A 20,857-nucleotide genomic window follows, 5' to 3' on the forward strand; every position below is an offset into this window, starting at 1 on the left:
TTACTTTTTTCTTGACTTTGTCCTAAATTAAGGCTTTTAAAAAGCTTTGTTTTTACCTTAAAAGCTCTGCTACTACTAGCTTCTTTGCTGTTGTGTGAATTGACCATGATTCAAACGGGACATCAGCTGACATCTCCCAAACTGGACAGTTCACACCAAAATCTGTTAGATAAATACCACAGCAGGCCAAATTAAAAATACATAAATTAGACCTTTTTTTAATGAACTCTCTCTTGAAAGTGTGTAATCTCAATCTCAACCTCTCAATCTCTGCTTCTAGCAATAACACATATAGCATGTGCCAGTTTACGTGTTTAATACCGAGAAAAACATTATTACTCAGACTGGCCGTTTCCAGGAAGTGGGAAAAACCCATTCATAAACCAAAAAAAACCACTGATTAATTGATCAGAACACAGATTCCGGAGAATTCGAACTCTTGGTAACAATCTAGCTTATCCATAGCTGAGAAGTGATTCTATGAAATTAACCGCTGAGTGATTTTTAACATGTTGCAGTGGAAACGTGAAATATGATAAGTAAATAACCGTTTTTAAACCAAGCTCTGCTTCAGCTCCAAAAAAACCAAATAAACGAATGTGGTCGGTGACTGCGTGGCTAAAAATGACTCACCTGAAATAGTTCCATAAATAAACCTGGCTGCAGCGGATATTTTAGGCAAAATATATTTCTTTTGAGTCTACATTGTGAATGATGAAGATGAAACCTTTACTATACTGAATACTGCTAGCTTTCTCCTGTCATTGCTCACCATATTGTATGCTAAATTATTCTCTGTAGGTGTGAGGCTTTGTCATATTTATACACACGGCAAGAGCATACAAGCATTTATAGACATGGACACAAACAGGCTCATATGCACTCATGGACACACACACACATGCGCGCGCACACAAACAGCCGACTGGCTCTGGTGTGGAGGCTTGTGCCAGCTGCACGCTAACCCAGTGTTCTGCAACCCTCTGGAGAGCTGTTTCTACTCTTTTTCTACCTCGCTCTGCCTCTTCCTTTTCTCTTCCCTCTCCTTCTGTTTCCCCCGCCACCAACACCATCACCACCCACCTCCACCAATGAAGCACTCACACACACGCACACACACACAGGCACGGCGACTGATGTGAACACGTCCACCAGCCAGACTACAGAAGGTTGTGTTTATTTCCGGCTTGCTAGCCCCTGAATGCATGGATAGCTGTCTTTCTCCGCTGCCCCCCTCTCTCTCTCTCTCTCTGCCTGTCTCTCTCTCCCACTCTCCCTCCTCTTGTTCACTTCCGTCTCCCCAGAGGCTTTCTAGCTGCTGGAGCAGTTTAAGGTGTTCTGGAAAATCCATTGTTTGTGTGTTAGAGTGTGCATGTGTATGTTTTCTTAGTAGCAGATGTGGTGTGCATCCCTTTTCTGTTCTCCTCGCTCATAACATTTCCAACACACCGGCTGACAGATTTATGGACAGGCACACACACACACAGCATCTCATGCGCCCTCATCGCTCTCTTATTCACGTCTCTAGCCAGGTTTAACGTGAAGTAATTCAGCGGTAAGTGTAATGCGAAACACACACAAAGTCACGGGAGCCCAGTTGAGTTATTCTCTGCTTCCACCCACCACGTAAATATATTTTACGTTTTCAAAACCCAGAATTCAGTCGGTGTCTCTGCAGCTCGCGATTGCAGCACAGGCGAACAGCAAAGACAGTCTGTTTGATATACAGCTTCATTTTGATTACGCCGTATATACGCAATTGTCAATATTGTTATTGGTTTGTATTTGTTTTTCTCTTTTTCTTACCCACGCCGCCAAACTCTTAAAGCCCCCCCGCCCCGACTGCAGCAGAAATCTCGCCAGTAACACCTTAAATTGTTTCGCCGAGCACAACAAGCCAGGAAGGTAGAAGTAACACGAAATAATAGTCGCCACATGCAGCTGATGTATAATTCATGCATCAATCCAGCAGATGTGTTGTATAAAGTAATTAACTAATCAGAACAATCAGGAGAGAGAGAAAAAGAGAGAGAGAGAGAATATGAAAGAGGGAGAGAGATCGAGGCAGGCAGATACAGAGAGAGAGAGAGAGAGAGACAGAGCAATCTCCAGATGCATCTGCTTGATGCGCCAAATGAAATCTGTCTGTCTTGGAGGGGCGCTTGCAGCAGGAAAAACGAGCAGGGACCCGTGTGCGTTCAGCTCGCTTTCTCTCTGGTTTCCTCTCTGTCTTTGCTGCTCTGCCTATTTGATGCAAACCAGCCAATTTATCCACGTATGCATGTATATGTTCCTCAACCGGGGTCAGGCGAAATGCTGCAAACTGTGTTTGACACCTTTGTTTTTAGGGAAAGTGATTTGCTTCCAGAATTTTCAGCTCAGCACTTGATTAGTGGGGAAATGATCAGTCGAGTTGACTGACAGAAAATTAATCAGGAGTAATGATGATAATCGAAAAAGGTTCAAGCGTCTCGTGGCTGAGGATTTGGTGCGTTTCTCTTGTTTTTAGAAAATAGAACATAACAATTTTAACATGCGATTTCAAGACATTTTGTTATGTTTTCTGACATGTGTAGGCTAAATCGAATAGCAAAAGTATTGAAATTATGCTACAATAAAATATCCACTCGCTGCAGGTGATAATGTCCACAGCTTTTACAAATATTAGGCAGTTTTAGGAGTAGACTGAAGAAAACACCTATCTCGACTCTTAAATTTTTCTTATGCTTTTATGTTGTACACGCTGGATACTGTGCACTTATCATTTTCAGTGGGGTAGAATTGTATACTCACTAGATATGTCATTTACAACATTTCACTGCAATTGTCTGCGTTTTGTATTAGTACACAATAGTAATTTCTTCGAATGAAAATTTCACACAAAACAATGCCAACACGTTCAGTGTGTGGAAAAAAGTAGGAAAAAAGCTTCTACTCTTAGCTAGCCAGTATTAACATCACGACACCTGCTGACCCTTTCCAAAAGCTGCAGATTGTTTGGTTTTCCCTCCGTCTGGCAACCTCTAAGAGTAAGATGTGGACAGTGTTTCACACCCAGCTTTTTGACTGTTACACTTGAAATATCAAATGTAAATGTGAAAATATGTGATTTAAGATGCAGCGAGATTTTTAAGGTCTATGATGTTGGATTGAAGTTGCACAAAAATACCTCTATAGTTCAATGTGTAATACACATGTGTAATGTCTATACTCAGTTGCAAGATTGTGAATTTTAGCATTTCATTGAAGATCCCATCAAAGCTGCTGCCTTCCTGTCTCAGTCTCCGTTCCATCTGAATTTGTTTTCATGCTCTACTCTTTCCCCCCTTCTCCTTTCTATCCCTGTCTGTCCTTTCCTCACACTCATCCCTTTCTTCTTCTCCCCATCCTTATCCTCCCTGTCACCCTCCACCCCAAATCCCTGTGTGTCTCCTCTCTCTTCACAGTTGTCCTAAGCTGGAGGACCTGCCGCCCGAGCAATGGAGCCACTCTACAGTAAGAAACGCCCTCAAGGAGTTACTCAAAGACATGAATCAGAGCTCTCTGGCTAAAGAATGTCCTTTATCACAGGTGCTGAAGACCAAACTGCTTATTTCAACAAAAAAGACAAAAAACAAAACAAAAAGCCCAACCCTACACCCTTCTATCATACCGCACAACTAAACAAACACCACTGTGTCCATCACCTCCGTGTTTTATCTTTAACTTATCAAATGCCGTGAGTTTGATCACATGGGAAAGAGAATCAGCATAGAAAATCCAAATCAATGGCTATTGTTATTTGTTTGCCTCTTGATTTTTTTTTTGTTTGTTTCTTTTACCACCCACGACACACACACACACACACAGGCTCGTATGTACCAGCAGCCAAAAAGCAGAGGTGTTGTTGAACGTATGGTTATTGTGAGATAAACACTGGCCTGGGCCCAGAACGATCTGGATGCTTTTTGTTCTTTTCTCATTTGATTCACTCTCAACATTTCAGGCTGGAGGTATGTTTAGGTTTTATATTCTGTGTCTTTCTTTTCCTCTTTTTTTTTTTTTTTTTTTGTCGGCTGGGAGGTTGGATAGAAAGCACTAGTGCAGATATTGTATTAACAGGCGGTGTAGTCAGTATATCACAGAGGCAGCTCTGGAGTGAATGGAATGAAATGGCAGTATATCTCTCACAGGGGCCAATAATGTGCGTGTGTGAGGGAGTTACAGCACAAGGAGATATGTGTGCACCTGTGTGTATTTGCTTGTATATCAATGTGCAGAGCGCATATGCGAAATTGCTATTTGCGTTTTGCATGCGTGTGTGTATTCACATCGGAGCGTGTGCGTAGGTGCCTTCAGTACGAAGCCAGCTCTCCTCCTAGGCCACCGTATGGTCACCTGGAGACCCTCATTTGCGTTGTGTGCGAACGCGTGCGAGTGAGCTGCTGCTCTCGGTGTGTGTTCGTGCGTGTGTGTGTGTCTGTTTAGCCGGGCATGAGCAGTGCGCTGATGATGTAAAGAGTCCCTGGGTGGCGTTCAGGCGGAGCCCAGCCCGGTCTGGTAATCACCCTGTTTACGGTCCATATGTGAAGACGGCTCAGAAGAGAGCACACGCTAGCTCAGAGGATTTACCACACAAGCACACACACTCCTGCTCAGACACATTTTTGCTATATTGACATACACACCAGTCTCAAATTAAACTGAAGATTGTTTTTGGTTTGCAGAGAGGACGAGCTGCAGACCTGAAATTATCTGATCTTTTTTTCTTTGTGAATATCTTATGTATTTTACAAGCCAGTCTGGATTTCAGCGGCAACCTTTAAATGGCAGCGTCCTTTGTAGATTTATGGCAGCTACAGTCAAAATGTAAGGCAGCGAGCTTAAAAAGAATAATCCAGTTTTTAAGTTTTCGTGTAACTTGGCAGCTTTGCCGTGTTGCTGCTTGATAATCTGATGATCTCCTCGCATGTATCTCTATCTGCCTCACTGAAACATGGCTGCCACGATGGTGTTTGACATCTGTTACTCTGTGGGGTTGCATGTGGCCAGTTACACCCATGGAGCGGCAGTTTGCTCCTCCTAAACCCGATTGGTTTACGACCGTGGTCATCCGCACGTTGCTTCGATACACGGACTCCCTGCCTTGCGAGCGGTGATGTCACCGCCTGTGTGCAGTCTCATGAGAAGGTGAGAAGCCAGGAAGCATTTGGCCCACCCGCTGAGATTTCTGAGTTGACAGAAAAAAAAAGGAGAGAGAAATGAGTGGGAGGAGAAAGGGGCGTTGCAGGAGGGAGCAGAAGATTGGCACCTTTTTAGGATTAGTGTTTCCTTGATATTCTTCTGCGTAATCCCAGACCGAAAAGAGAGGTTAACAGATGAGAGAATCGCAGCGAGTGAGTGAAAGAGAATTAGCCCACCTCTGAACAGGGCTCTGAAGAGAGACAGGGGTGGGGGGTAGAGGAGGAGGGGGAGCAGAGCAGCGAGGGGAGGGCAGTGGGGCGTTATTTTGTGAAATGCTTCTTTTGTCCGGGGCCTTGTCAAACATTTAGTTTCATTCTTTTGTAGCGGAGAGTCATGCTTTGTGTGTTCGGCCTACAAATGGCTCGAGGAAACTCAAGAGAATGCAGTGTTCACTAATGCCTGTTGTCATTCTGCTACAGGAACTGTTTCTGACCCGTGCGAAATACGAAGCACGCTTCAGGATTCACAGTTCATAGCTGGGAGAGGCATCTGCAAAATACAACTTCTCCCTCAATCAGGCTGATTTTGTTTTCTGAGGTTGCTACCAAGCTTAGCATCCCCCTTGCCCATATTCTCAGAAACTATGGCAACAAATGAGATTTCCCCCCCACGCCCCCCACCATCGCCACCACCTCACCCCACTCTTTCCCATTGCCACCACTACCTCTTCTTGCCCACCCCCTGTTCACTCTCGCTGGGCGGCCCCTGATGCACCAGCTGCTGCGTTGTGTAGCAGCAAATAGTCATCAAAATGCCATCTTTTGCAGGCCTTCACCACCTCGGCTGCCACAGGCATAACCTGGCTGCCAGTGCGTGTGTGTGTGTTAGAATGAAGGAAGGGGAGGGGTCATCCCAGTTGAGGTGGATATGTGCCATAATTGAGCTCTGTTAGATGTTGGCGAGAGACGAGGCGCAGTGTTGCAAATGGGATGCGCTTTTTTCCCCAGCTGATTCAAGACATCAGGCTAAGTTGGAATGCGTGTTGGTGTTTAATTGTGTATGTGCTTGTGTGAGTTTGTGTAACAGCACCATGTGTGTTTGTCTGCAGGGGTTGTACTCTGTATGTGTGTGTGTGTGTGTGTGTGTTTGCCAGTGTGTATATACCACACTCTAACACTAGCAGCTGGGTGCCTACAGTACCTGCCTGCTGCACTGCTATTTTCTTACACACACACACACACACACACACACACACACACACTCTTTCCTCGCTCTTCCTGTCTCCCATGTTGGGGAGTGGAATAGATGTTGGGGACCGATAGTAGCCCAGTGCCACTTCCTGGTCTTGCTGATAAGCTCTCTGTGCTGCAGATGGCTATCACTTAAAGGGTCCACACACATGCTCATGCACAGAGACACACCCGCAAACTCTCACACACACACAAACGCAGTCATGCTACCTGTTGACAAGCCCTAGCACAGCCCTCCCGCTGGCACCGCAGTGGCAGCAGAGGCTCTGGTTATCTGCTTGATTTCACTTAGTGCGTATGCATGTGTGTGTGACAGAGCGGTGGGGAGAGGGAGAGAATAGGTGTGTGTGTGTTGTTTCGTTCTCACATACACACAGGGCCCCCTGTGAGAGGTAGAGTGATGTATTGAGGGAGAGGGCTGATTAATGAGGAGCGTTTATTAGAACATCTGTGTCAAAGATGGCGGAGAAAGAGGGAGCGAGAGAGATAGGGGAGAAAGACGGGAAGTGAGGGAGAAAAAAGCACACCGTCTTTTGCAGGCCTCCTGTTTGTTGCCTGGAGCCGCCTAAGCCCAGATATACTGTAAATAAAAGATGCCAGGCTGGAGGAGAGGAGTTCATTATCCCCCTGACTTAAAGGCGAATTCTTCTTACGTTTTAAATACGTGGTTTGCAGATGGATCTTTGGGTGGGGACGTGGAGTTGGAGAGAGACTGTCAATGTAGGACCAGAGAATTTTGAACTTGCAGCTACTATTTCCTAATACCAGTATTGTATAAAAATGAGTCAGTTCATGCATAAAAGTGTGACCCATTAAACCGAACCTGAACTCCGTCAGCGCTTCCGTTGAATGAAGGCTTTTCAATATATTGATAAAAGACTGCTTTGTTGTAGCGTACAAGTCCAAATGCAGACCTTTTCACCCTCCTGTTTTTCATCATGCCGGGATGATGCACCGCAGCATGGTTGGCACAAGTTCTCACCCAGCTGCACGAATGTGACTCGCCTCAGCTGTCTGAATTTGCCTTTAAAGAAAAAGAAAGAAAGAAATATTAATAATAATAAGCAGCTGAATGTTGAACTTGACTCCACCTGGTACAAGCAGGTATAGTAGTAATTGTGTGTGTGATAGTTGGTGTCTTTTGTCATTTCCATGACACAAAATTCGATGTCTTCCTAAACATGTAATTGCTTCTTTTCCAACCTCGGCTGGGTTTTAATATTACTGAACCAAGACTTGGCTAGCACAGAGCTCTAGCTTTTATAACGTCTCCTGTGTGGTATTCTCTGTCTCAAACAGAGGAATGGAAAATATTCCTCATGTAAATCTTTTAGGAGGAAGCTGGTTAAAATTGTGCCTTACCTGCTGCTTTTTTTTTTTTAACAAAAGGAACCTGTGTCTGTCTTGTTTCTTTTGGGTGGCTCGTTCCTACCATGTCTAAAGTTTTCGGTGCGTCACACTTAGCTGCAGCGCTGCTGTATAAGGTGCGGCGTACGGCTTTAATCCGGAGGTCAGGAGTTCAGAGTTTGATCGACCTTTTTGATGGCACAGCTGTCACCCTTTAACCTCCTTTTGTGGTGAAAAGCTGGAGCCAGAGAACCAGAATCATCCTGTGGCTGTTCATTTCTGCTCACACTGCCATGCTACTCTGCCAGAAGGTTCCCCCCACCATCCTCCAAGCGCATATATTATAGAAAATGATAAAGATGGCATACCTATAATTTGAAAACAGATGGTTTGGTTCTTTTGAATATTTATAACAATCAAAAACAATTTCTCCTGTGCCAACCTCGCTATTCACCCGGAGGCCGGCAAGGTGTTAAAACATTCATTTTAATGAAACTGGATGGGAAAGAGGAAAAAAAACAGCTCTTTGTTTTTCCCAGGCGAAGGAGAGCGGTTGAAGTAAATGTTGAGAGGGCAAAGAGGCGACTGTATAGGGGGGAGATGGGAGCACGTACGCATCGGAGAACGACATGCTCGGTGCGGCCCCCAATCTGCTCGAAGTCGTTGTCTTTAACAGATTGTATAAATAAAGAGCCGCAAAATAAAAGAGGTTTATCTGTTTACATCGCCGAGCTCCCCAGGTGCTGATATTCAATAAGCAGCTATCTTCTTTTCCTTTCAAAGGTAAATATCTTTCCCACTGCATGCTCATGGAGTGAGCAGATGTAGAGCTCAGGTGACCTTATAAGTGACCCAAAAAGTTCAGACAAACTCATCGGCATTTGATAAAAAAAATAAAAGTAATTGATTAATTAATAAGAGATAAATCCCCTTCTTTGGTTTAATTTGTTTTACCTGTAGAAGAAAACAATCTCAGATTTCTGCATGTCTGATACTTTTCAGTTAGCTTTTTTCCCCTGGTACTGGGTTTTACTCGATCCCTATATTTTATTTGTTTTGACAAGCTACAGTGTTACTGCATGTTTCACAAGCTTTACTATTATGTCTGCATTTTCCACAATGAGAATCTAAAGTCTCTCTCTCGTTTTCTCTCCCTCTCCCTCAATCAATCTCTCTCTTTCAGAGTATGATTTCCTCCATTGTGAACAGCACTTACTATGCAAATGTGTCGGCGGCGAAGTGTCAGGAATTTGGGCGCTGGTATAAACATTTCAAGAAGACAAAAGATATGATGGGTAAGCAAAACGGAGGGGCGCAAAGTATGGCGCTCACACTTTTGTCTCTTTGCACACACATTCTCTCTCTCACACACACACACACACACACACACACACACCAGTCACCATTGCAATATGTTCCCTAACCAACCGTCTCTTTGTCTTCCTGCTGTTGCATGAAGCAGAAATACATTTTTATTTTGTTGTCTAATAATTTAAGCTCACTGCAGGCAGTGTTACAGTTACACACAGTGTTAACTTTGCTTCATCCATTATTGCTTTAACTAACACTAATGCAAGAGCCAAAGTGACCCAAGATGTTTTGTTTTTTGTTTGTGTGTGTGTGAGTGAACAAAGTATGACAAGTATGACTTCAGCCGGCCTAGTCTAAAATTCAATTAGATTTTCTTATCAAACTTCTACCAACACGTGCTTTATATAATCGCAGAAAAATCCCCTTTGACCTGCCAGGAAATGAGGTTATATAATAGCAGTAGCACCCAAGCTGCAGATAGCACGCCGATATATTTTTATGTCTTTTGATTCAGCAGAACAGCGCTCTGTTGTGAGCTGGTTTAATGCTGAGATATTAGCTTTACCAATCTGTTGAACATTATCTTTTTTCTTTACCAGTGTGCTGCTGCTGCTGCTCGCAGTGATGATAGACACAGATATTATATCAAAATGTTTTCACAGCCTTCCATGCAAATAGTGTGTTGTGATCATATCTTATCTGATGTTTTTTTTCCCCCCTCCATCAGTTAAAGTAGCAACATACACTGGGAACTTTATTTACTCGAGACCTGCTGTACTTTAGTACTCTCTTGCATACACCTACACATTTTCTGTCACAGTTGTTTTCTTTTTGGTTTTATGTTCCTTAAAAGTGGAAGCGCTGCAGCTGCCAGTCCGGCCTCAGTTTTAAATGCTGATGTTTTAAATGTCATATTTCTGCTTAGCTGGAGTGGGAGAGACAAATTGTAGAAAGCCTTAACCCTGTCTTTCTTTCCTCACAACTCTGCAATGTGTGTGTGTGTGTGTGTGTGTGTGTGTGTGTGTGTGTGTGTGTGTGTGTGTGTGTGTGTGCGCCTCGCTATTTGACTATTCAGGCATGCGTCAACCCTCCCAGCTGGAGGGGTACCTGGGGACGTGTGTCCTCCGTGAGAGCCCACGTGCCAATGCACTAGGTATGTTGCAACATGGGCACACACACAAATACTCACACACACACACTGTAGAGGACTTTGCTTTGGCATTAATTAATTGTGCGGAAACTCAGTATAGCATTACTTACGGTGATGTCAAACCTGATCCTTACAGCCTTTCTCCTTGTTTGTACCTGTTTCTTGTAATGAGATTATACAGATTAATACACAAAGATAAACACACAGTCACTTTTTGAGAAACTTTCCTTTATACTCAGACTGTGACCTTAACTGCCGTTAACAACCAGACTTTCCAAAAACTGAATCACAATTATAATCTTGATCCAAAAACCAACAACAGTCATTTTAAAGTCACAATTAAAACAAAAAAAAAATCGCTCTGTTAACTTTAACCCACAGGCTACACGTGGAAATCTCCATCTCAGTCACAACTAAACTTAGAGTTCCTTTACAATTTGAGAATCAATCTAAATGATTTATGCTTGTCTTTTAAAAAAAAGCAATAATTACTACACAGTTGTGTTTTTTCTTTGTATGATACTCTCTGAGGACTTCGAATCCTGATAAGAACCTAACCACAGATGTGTACGCACACAGAGAAACAGCGATAGCATCTCAGGATGTACTCGTACACACTCAGATAAACTCACACGCGCGCACGCCATGTTAGCCAAACCTCAGAAGCAAAAACTTTGGCACATGAGCCTCAGGTGCCCACCACATGCCCGTGGCAAAACCTCCTGCCCCAGTCCAACCTCAGTATTTATGATGGGCTGTTGTATGTGGCCACAAATGGCAGCAAGAGAAAAAACACTGGTGAACTGCCAAGCATGAAGGCTGCGAGAGAGAGAGGGGCGGGGGGCACAGCAACCCTTTGTGTTTTGAAAGCAGTGTCTTATGTGACTCTAAATTCACTTCAGCACATCATGTTCAGTGAGTAGCTTTAGCCTGAAGTCAAGGGGAACAAGTACCTGGTCACAGGTACTCTCTGTCAGCTGAAGTGGGTGCCAGCGAGTGAGCGCAGGGAAGGAAACAGGAGCAGGAGTTGGGTCAGTGTCTCTCTCTCTTTCTCGTTCCCTCATTCTCTCGCTCTCTCTCTCACTCCCAGTCACAAACACACACTCCCTCCCTCCCTCAGCCCACATCCCATTCCCATTGTGTGTTTAATCCGGGGCTCTTTTGTGGCAGGATTCCACACGAGGACTCCCGCTTCTGTGGCAGCCTTTTTCTCCCAGGGCCTGCCATGCTCTTCTGTCACCCCTTCTCTTTTCAATTTGCATGGAAATGCCTCCATGTGCCTGTGTGTTTGTGTGTTGCGAGTATGCCCCCCAGCAGTCTGTGTGAGCGAGCATATGCGCACTACGCACATACACACATTCACATATGAGTGAAAAGGCACACCATACCATCAGAGCCAGGGAATGCCAGGGATTATGGAAAGAGATGTGATTATTACCAAGATTTTTATTTTTTGTTGCCCCCCCCCCTCCACATCATTTGTTTTCGACAAACACTCAATAGACCCGTCTTGGCCGGGTGTTTTGTGCTTGCTGACAGTTAAGAAACAGGCAGCTCAAACACACGATTATTGTGGGTATTTTTGGAAAACATCCATGCACTTAATCTTTCATCTGCTGAAAAATTCAGCTTGTTGAAGACCCCCCCCCAAAACCACCCCTTCCCTTAACAGCAATTTATGCTTTTCACATTCTCATACGATGCTTTTCTGTGGGATGTGGAGGCCGCAGCACACTTCTGAGGTGTTAATGTTGCCATCCGTATGAATTCTTAAATACTGCCCCCTCACTCACTCGGCATAGTACATGCAAAGAGCCTCAGCATATGTGAATTCCTTAAAGAGAGGCGGTAACCTGAAAACATTCAGCTGCTCCAAATGCTCATTCACTTCGTTGTGGGTAGCACTTTAAATGTTAAATCATTGTTTTCATCCTCTAAGCACATAATTTAAACCTGTCTTAAAATATTCCCCAGCAGCCATTATGGACTTAAAGATTCCCAAAGCAAGAGATGCTGCAAAAATCTCCAAAATGCCATTAAATGACGGCACATAGAATTTTTTTTTTCTCACAGACAGTTCGAGTCAAAACCGTTTCAGTATTTCAAACAGGGCAGTTCCTCAGGTTACTCGTTCTGTCCTCCAATGTACCCCTCCTTTCTCTCTTCGCTGTTCCAAACATTTTATATTTAAACCATCCTCCCCTAAATATGTCATATTGGCTAGCTTGTGTTCCTTATTTTAGAATTAAGGATGCAAAGAGAGAATCAGATTTAGCTGTATTGCTTCTGCCTCTGTGCATGCACATACACACAAACACGCACATATCATTTCTGTACCTACACACACACACAAGAATTTTTTTTTTCACATGATGAGGCCACAGACATTCTGTACTTAATTTCGAAGGCATGGTTAGTGGAAGACACAGGTCAAACACAATGAGGCTCTTTTATCTGCGTTTCCATCTTTTTCGTTTTTCTCTTTTTTTTACCCGGTCATTGGCAGGGAGGAAGAGGCCAGTGGAGAGTTCTGGTTAGGGGGAAGATTCTAACCTCCCGTTGCTTTTCGTTGGTTTCTTAGATATGTGCGAGCTTCACAAATGAATTCCCTTCTCATATAATGTAAACAGGAATGTAAGCTGACAGGCTTAGATTGACTCGAGGCAAACATTTGATCTGATGCAGGCCGGGTCTGTTTCATTTCTTCTGATTAGAGAGTATGACTATGGTGCCATTAAACTGATGTTCATGATTGTTAGATGGCTATCTGCTAGTTTTTCTTTTTACGTCATTCTCCGCGCCTGTTTTTTCCTCCTCTGTTTTCTTTGTGGAATTTAAGCCAATCATTTGTTCGTGTCTATTTTTCTTTGTCTTTCTCCAGCGGAAATGGACGGCTTGTCCGACCTCTCCCCACCTGGCTCTAACCACAACCACAACCACCTGAGTTTTTCCCAGCAGCAGCAGCCGATCCCCGGCAGCACAGCGGAGCAGACTCCTTCGTCGCCGGTGCCGCCGCTGCCTCATGCTCCGCCGCCGCACGGTGGTCAAACGGGAGGCCGACAGCCCCAGCTCCCCGGTCTGCATCACCCGGGCTTGGTGTCCACACCCATCAGTCCCCAGCTGGTCAACCAGCAGCTTGTGATGGCACAGATCCTCAACCAGCAGTATGCAGTGAACCGGCTGCTGGCGCAGCAATCCCTGTCACAGCAGTACCTCAACCACCCACCTGTCAACCGCAGCTCCCACACCAAGCCTCTGGAGCCACAGGTGGCATCGAACACAGAGGTTTCCTCTGAGATTTACCAGTGGGTGAGGGACGAGCTAAAACGGGCCGGCATCTCACAGGCTGTCTTTGCCCGTGTGGCCTTCAACAGAACACAGGTGAGGAGATCGAATTGTAACAGAACTGACCTCAATCAGTGGGTTATATTTAAACTGGAAGAAAATTGTAAAAAACATACTGCATCTGCCTACATCATACAGTCTTCATTCATTTTTTATCAATACTGTGTATATTCAGATGTTAATAAAGTATTTAAAATATGGAAAAGGTACCTTTACATCCCCTTAAAGTTCTTTAGTTGTAAAATCAAGTGGCACCGGTGAAATTCAGCCAAATACTCCCAACCAAAATCAAACCAAAAACATCAGCTTTTATCTCCCGTAGTAACACATCAAGTGTATATCTTACAACAACATCCTGTTTGAAAAGGAAGCGTATCACATTATCATTTCTACAATTTCACGAGATCTCTCTCGCTATGAAATGTTAGGAAAGGCTTCTGTATGAATCCACTGCTTATTCATAATTCTCACACACTCCAGTAGTCTAGCACCTCTGCTTCACTTGAAGACAGCTGGCAGGCTGCCATGTGAAAGACCCAGGTTCGGTCATGGCATCCGTTCTCTCTCTGCCAAAAATATGTGGTTTCACTGCAGAGTCAGAGGCCTAACAGACATATCAACAGACACACAGATGGCAGCGTTAAAGCCTTAAGACGTACTATCTGTGTTGGGGGGTTGACAACAAACCTCATTACCTCTCCATTTTCTTTGAAGTTCTATATGTGAAAAAGAAAAGGGGGGAAAAAGAGCGATAAGGATCTATTGGAGTTAGAACGTACAGCAACAAAAATTATGTGAGTGTTTGTGTTACTTACTCAGACAGTGGTGGTTTTGTGCAGCATGGCAGGCTCCCACACAAATAGAGCCTTATCGGTGGCTGATGTTAGGAATTAGTCCAACGTGCCTTCGGAGGATTATTTATTAGGTTTGTGTTTCTTCACAAAGTCTGCATTAATAAAAGGACAGGGGAGGGAGGTGTTGATTAGCAGGGTGAAGAGGCCTCTGTCAGTGCAGGAGGTGGATCAAAGGAGCAGAGGTTGCTTTTTTTTTAATGGGGTGGAAACTACCCAACCCAAAGAGACAGATAGAAATGGTTGATGGTGAAAACTGATAAGCATGTTCACACTGAAGAATGCAAACAGACACACACAGAGTTCAAGCATAAAAAGGATATACTGCTAATCTGTCCTCTGACAATGTGTATCCATCAAGTACACAGTCACACCAATAAAAATGTGTGGTTTGTTCACACATGTCTGCATACCACAGACCTGCATATTTTAAACATGACATATATGGCTGCATATATTTTAATAGTCACCGAAGAAACACCGCCAATCGCATATTGCAGTTCTGATCATTAGCCCGAGAGGACTCGAATGCTTTAAAAATAAATAAATAAAGGCACAAATCTGTTTTTACCATCACTTTGTTTTATTACCAAATCACACGTATTGATGGTGAGAGAAGCGGAGCGATGGTTTGCACAGTGTGTGGCCAAGAGCTGATGAAAAGGCCCAATCACACGTCTCTGATAATGGAGTCATCGCCGTCTCATAATGATGGAATTGAGCGCTATTGAAAAGTAAACAGAGGATACACTGATTGCCCGCTGAACAAGACAAGATGTTTCAGGCGAGTAGCTCCGCTCTTATCCAAAGCAGTACACGACTCAAAGAATATGTCCAAGATGTGCTAAATACCACCCATGTGCGATGGGTTCAGAGGCCACACACAAGTTTCAGTAAAGTGGGTTTTTTTCCCGTCATCTCCACAAATGATCATGGATGAAGTGCTTTAGACTGACAGAACAGTATTGTTGTACTTCCAGACAAAAGCCCTGCAGAGAGTCATGAGGATATGATGGGATGATTTTATAACATTAATAATGGACTGCTCTCTGTAGACAAAGCTCCTGCAAGTCTGTGAGAGGTGGAGACTCTCATATAATCAGTTGACTCAGAAAAGAAAGCGTGTGTGAGAGCATCACAGCTCCATTGTCATTAGAGTCTCCATTTACACTTTACTGTCTTACTTAAGAACCCTCTAATGTGATTATTCTCCTTATTGGTTACCACCGTGACCCCTGCTTCACATCTATTTCCCGCTCTGGGAGCCTCTTACTCTCTCTTCCTCTTTCACTTTTCTTTGATGCTGCTCTCCGTCCACTGCTCTTTTGGCACCTTCTCGTTTCTTTTTCTTTTTTTCTTTTTTTAAATATATATACTAAATGTGGTTTCATCATGTAGGGCTTACTGTCTGAGATCCTGCGTAAGGAGGAAGATCCCAAGACGGCGTCCCAGTCGCTACTGGTCAACCTGCGCGCCATGCAGAACTTCCTGCAGCTGCCGGAGGCCGAACGTGACCGCATCTATCAGGAGGAGCGGGAGCGCAGCCTCACGGCCGCCTCTGCAATGGGCTCCGCTCCGCTCATCAGCACCCCATCCAGCCGACCTGTACAGGTAAATTATTGTTTCTGTGGATGCTCTTCTGTGGTTATACAGCATGTTGTAATAACCTAAAAAAAACTTGCTTAAGTAGAACAGGCCCCTGCTGCTTATAGTGGATGCTGGGGTGGTGGATGGGTTCAACCAGCAGACACACATGCAAAGTTATGGAGCTTAAATACGCCACCAAATTAGGACGGTGAACTTGACATATGATGTGAGATGAGGCTGTGCTCCACTGGTAGCAGAAGTGTGATGGATAAAACACAAAGCATCAGCAGTTGTAGTAAATACTTTGTCAACTTTGGGACCCAAAAATCATGTAGTATTGCCAACCGAACCCAGATGTTTATTGCCATTACCCTGCTTATTAAACTCCACAACTATTCTGTTGTGTGGCCAACTCAAAGAAAACCCTTTCTGCTCCGAGTCAGAGTAATCTGAAATGAAGTGACAGTTCTTTAAAGTCCTGTGGCTGACAAAAAGCAAAGAAAATCTACTTTCTACACGGTTATAGTTTTCAGTGTGCACGCAACACTCAGGGCTGATAAATCTACATTTCTACCCCATAAAACGACATATCTGAAGGGATCTGTTCCTTTGAACTGTTGAGCCAGCTCTGCCGAGATGTTGTTGGTATTTCATGAATGTGTTTACACGCAGTGAGCAACGGGTAAAGGTATGCATGCGTGAGAGCAGGTTGGATTGAGCTGAGAATGTCTGTCCGTCCGTCTTTGTGTTGGGATCACAGACAGACAGACAGACGTGTGAATCAAACCTCGTGACGCGGGCGCTTTTTTAGAGGTGCTGCAAACCACACAAGGTCAAACAAAACGCTATTTCCTTTTTCTTTCTTCTTCAGAAGATTCAGTCAGTTGGTATAAAACATTTGCGCGATGTTAAATATTTATACTGTACAAACACAGGCACCTCATGCACTCATTAGCACACTCTGTTTTCTGGGACAACAACAAGCGTGTGTACAAGAACAACCCCAACACATTGTTTCGTTGCATACTTCACATTCCCCTCTATTGTATCAGCCTCTCCAGAAACACATGGAACAAATAAAAGTCTGTCAGTGGTAAAGAGAACATACTTTACATTCTTCCTGCATGTAAATGAGTTGTGCATCATCCCCGCCCTCACCACACAGGTGAGAATGGTGCACAAATGATGGATAATTTTTTGTGCTAATTTTGACCTTTTACCATGCATTAGGCAGCATTAACAGCCCTCCCATTTCAAAAAAATAAAGCTCACTCGGTGATGACAAGCTCTGTGAAAGATCAAACATCGTTTAGTCAGTGCGTCTTTCAAAATCGCTTCGTACCACAGCACAACTTTGTACCCTCGCCGCAAATCAGTGTCCCTCATTTGAAAGGTATGTGGCAACTTTCTACCACTTAAGCCCATTTGAAGTGCGGTCAGCTGCATTTGGGAGGTGAGAGGGCCAGACAAAGGCTTCTTCTGTCCTGTCTCCGGTGAAAATTTGGCTTTTATTTAGGTGCGGAGGAGAGTGAGATAGAAGCCCCAGCCCACCCATCTTAAAAATCAATCTTCCCTCTGAAAAGGCTCAGCGTGGTGGCAGTGGCCGGCTGAAAAGAAAGAGTCGTACTGTGAAGCAGCGGTGCTGAACTTAAAGCAGGAGCATTTTGCAGTTCACGGCTCATCTTTACAATCTCAGGCTGTGCCGGCACAGGACGGGAACTCAAAGCAGCAGAGTGAACTATCGCACAGGAATTTATTGATGTAAAAAAAGGAAAATAAAAGAAGGTTTTGGCAAAATAATCTGCTTCTAGTGTTCCTGTTAGTGTCCTTAAAGCCAAGGCAGGAACGTGGAACTATGAAGTGCCTGTTAAGTTCATATCAGGCTTATCTTAGCATATCTGCAGTGAGCTCACAGAGCTGCAGAGGCACATAATGAAACAAAATAAAACAGAAATAAATCTCCAAGGCGGAGAATAAAGGCAGTGGCTACAGCATGGTGTAGAAAATTCAAATCCTGCTTTCTGATTTTTATTTTCACATCACTCAAAATACTGTTGGCACATCAGTACAATATCTCAAGGCCTAATATGCTTCACCTGTATGACTTAAACCAATTGACATTTATCATATAGACCTGTTTTCTGTCCTTCCTCTCACGCGCACACACAGATTTGCACACTCATACACCTGGCCATCTGCCAGCCTCTCCTATGAAGCAATGCGGTGTGAATTTAAGCACATAAATCAGACAGGGTGGCAATTGAGCCTGAGACAGAGGAGGGTTTTTATTGGCCTCATAAAAACAGATGCAGAGGTATGTTTCTCTCACATGTACCGATGGCTCGGCTCGACTCTCCCAAAGCCAGTTAGTGCATGTCTCTGCCTTAACAATTTGCTTGACACGGTACCCTCCTGCTCCCGCTGACAAGCCCGTGTCGAGCTGTCATAAAACAGGATAAAAGGCCCAGAAATTCTCAGACATTCCACTTTCACCACAAATTTCAGAGATTGTTTTTTAACACATAAAGGAGCTCGTATTAGGTGTCTAGACAAATACTTGAATATATATGTTTTTTGATCACCAGTTCCATCGTGAGATGGTAGCTGTTGGTGTTATTATGGTTTATTTGAATGCCATTTACTTGTACCCACACCCAACCCTGTCGATGGTTCCTTTCAAAAAGACTCGTATGGAATGATTCATATGCTAATGGTTCTTGGGTAATGCTTTTATTAGGATACTTGTTACCTTGTCAAAGGATTTTCGTCAAGATGCAACAAGCCGCTGAATGAAGATGATTTGATTTCACTTGACTTACATTTATTTTTTAATCACCGGCTTGACATAAGAATAATAACGTTTCACACAACACATCTAAGTGTTTTTGAGCAAAGTAAGGCTGGCGCTGTGTGTGGGTGAAATCTACACTCGAGCGCGCGGGTGTGTGTGTAAGAGTTGGCTGCATGCATGATCATGTGTTCAGACAGATTCCCTTTATTATTTTTTTTTCTTATGTGAGCCTGAACAAATATGGTTGTGTTGTGTTCTAGCCCCGAAGGGAAGACTGTAACAGCGTAAGGCCGGAGGATTGGAATCCCCGAATCCCTGTGGGCATTTCACCTGTGAGCAAACAACTTCACCCCTTCACTTCCCCAACCCCAGCACTGCCAACTGAGCAGATACATTCTCATTGAAAATACAAGTCACTCTCATTGACAACAATATCCTTATGTCAGTGCAATTTTAGTGTTTTCTATGTTTATGAAGCTGGAAAGTTATTTTTCAAGCGCGAGGCAAATATTAATTTCTCTGTCTATCAGCGCAAAGTGTTATCAGAAAGTCTGGAACAATAAAGTTAAATTACATTACATTACTCTGTTGCAGTATTTAGTAAACCAACTGTCATACAACACTAATAAAAAAAAATCTTCAGACAGAGTAGAGAGTCCAGGTCCACACATGCAATCTAAACCTGCCAAATACAAATAGAATCTTATATCTAACAACATATTAGAGTTTAATAAAACCGGGAAAGCCTTTAAATCAAATGTTTGTTCTTTTTATTACCAGGTTAAACCGTCACCGCTGCCCAGCGAGTGGAACGGCAAGGCAGACAGCTGCATCCTCAACATCAACTCCACCATCTACGATGAGATCCAGCAGGAGATGAAGAGGGCCAAAGTGTCCCAGGCCTTGTTTGCAAAGGTGGCGGCCTCCAAGAGCCAGGTAGTGAAATACACACTAAAGAACTGTCGCAAATTGTCCTCTGTGTTTAGGTAGCATAATTTGTTAATTGGATCGTGCTTTCTAAAGTAGAGCTGTACTGATATGCCATAAATCCAAGCCTGAAAGTCCAGACGGGCATACGTAATTGTCCAATGTCCACACACGTGCAGACACAGCCTTTGTGTTTAAAGCCAGAAATTGAGGACCTTTTGTCTCTGATTGGTGAACTCTGGTGAATTTCCTTCAATGCGTGTGTGCAGGAAAACTGTACATCTCCATCAAAGGTTGGAGACGGCGCATAAGGAAACTTAGCTCAGTGTATCAGTGGAGCGATTTATCGTCATAATGACACATGTCTTCTTTATTGTGGGTTTGGAGTTTAGCAGTCGACACTGTTTCAACACCAAACAAACCTGTTTATATTAGCTCCACTCAGTTAGATGATGATGGGAGCCCCTGTCATCTTCTCACAAAGAGCGCAGAGCTCACACAACACAAGCTTGTGTGTGTTGGAAACAGAGGGTGAAAACATAGCGCCAGTTTAACTCTTTATTAAAAGCAATTAAAAATGTAGCACTGAGGACTTATTATTAAAGGTTTTCGTGTGTCTGTCGCAGGCAGAGTTGGGAAGATTTCCACAATTGTGCTTGATGAAGAAGATGGTGGGGGGGAGAAATAGATCACCAAGGGCGGAATAATCTTGAAATATCTGCAAAGGCTTTATTTTTTTCTTGCTGATTAGGATGATTATAGCCCCAGATAGCTTTGTTTTACCAAATTGCAGTTTGATGCACAAACCACTGTTTTTGTTAAGGAGTTCAAAGACTCCTTGGAAGGATAGAGAAAAGGGGGAGAGTGAGGCGGTCGCAGTATTAACTCGCTCATGTCTCTCTCTTCTCAAATGACGGTTTGTCTGGGAACAGGTTTCCATCATGCTGTCTCCACCTCCCTCCCATCTCTCTGTCTTGCCCCTCTACCTCTCTCGTTCCCCCGATTTCTGCCTCTCTTTCACGTTCCATTCATGGCAGGCGGGTGTGAATGTGAATTGAGCAGCAGATAAGAAGTGTGCTAATTATGCCTCTGAAAAGGGGCCTGGGAGAGCACTTATCTCTGGCTCTATCTCGTA

At 43.8% G+C, this 20,857-nt stretch overlaps 1 protein-coding gene across 4 annotated transcripts in view; it reads left to right on the plus strand.

Moving 5' to 3' along the window:
* satb1b (SATB homeobox 1b) overlaps positions 1–20,857 on the plus strand; it is a 60,283-nt gene that overhangs the window by 19,689 nt on the left and 19,737 nt on the right. For 2 of the 4 annotated variants that reach the window (XM_026183864.2, XM_026183865.2), the window contains exons 5-11: positions 3,447–3,570; positions 8,944–9,055; positions 10,147–10,224; positions 13,103–13,602; positions 15,816–16,028; positions 19,056–19,127; positions 19,576–19,731. In XM_026183864.2, coding sequence (XP_026039649.1) covers positions 3,447–3,570; positions 8,944–9,055; positions 10,147–10,224; positions 13,103–13,602; positions 15,816–16,028; positions 19,056–19,127; positions 19,576–19,731 — 1,255 coding nt within the window. The remainder of the gene's footprint in view (positions 1–3,446; positions 3,571–8,943; positions 9,056–10,146; positions 10,225–13,102; positions 13,603–15,815; positions 16,029–19,055; positions 19,128–19,575; positions 19,732–20,857) is intronic. The other 2 variants (XM_026183867.2, XM_080308163.1) reach the window with 2 other exon arrangements.

This window comes from Astatotilapia calliptera, chromosome 11 (genome assembly GCF_964374335.1).
Source record: "Astatotilapia calliptera chromosome 11, fAstCal68.1, whole genome shotgun sequence".
Taxonomy (NCBI): domain Eukaryota; kingdom Metazoa; phylum Chordata; class Actinopteri; order Cichliformes; family Cichlidae; genus Astatotilapia; species Astatotilapia calliptera.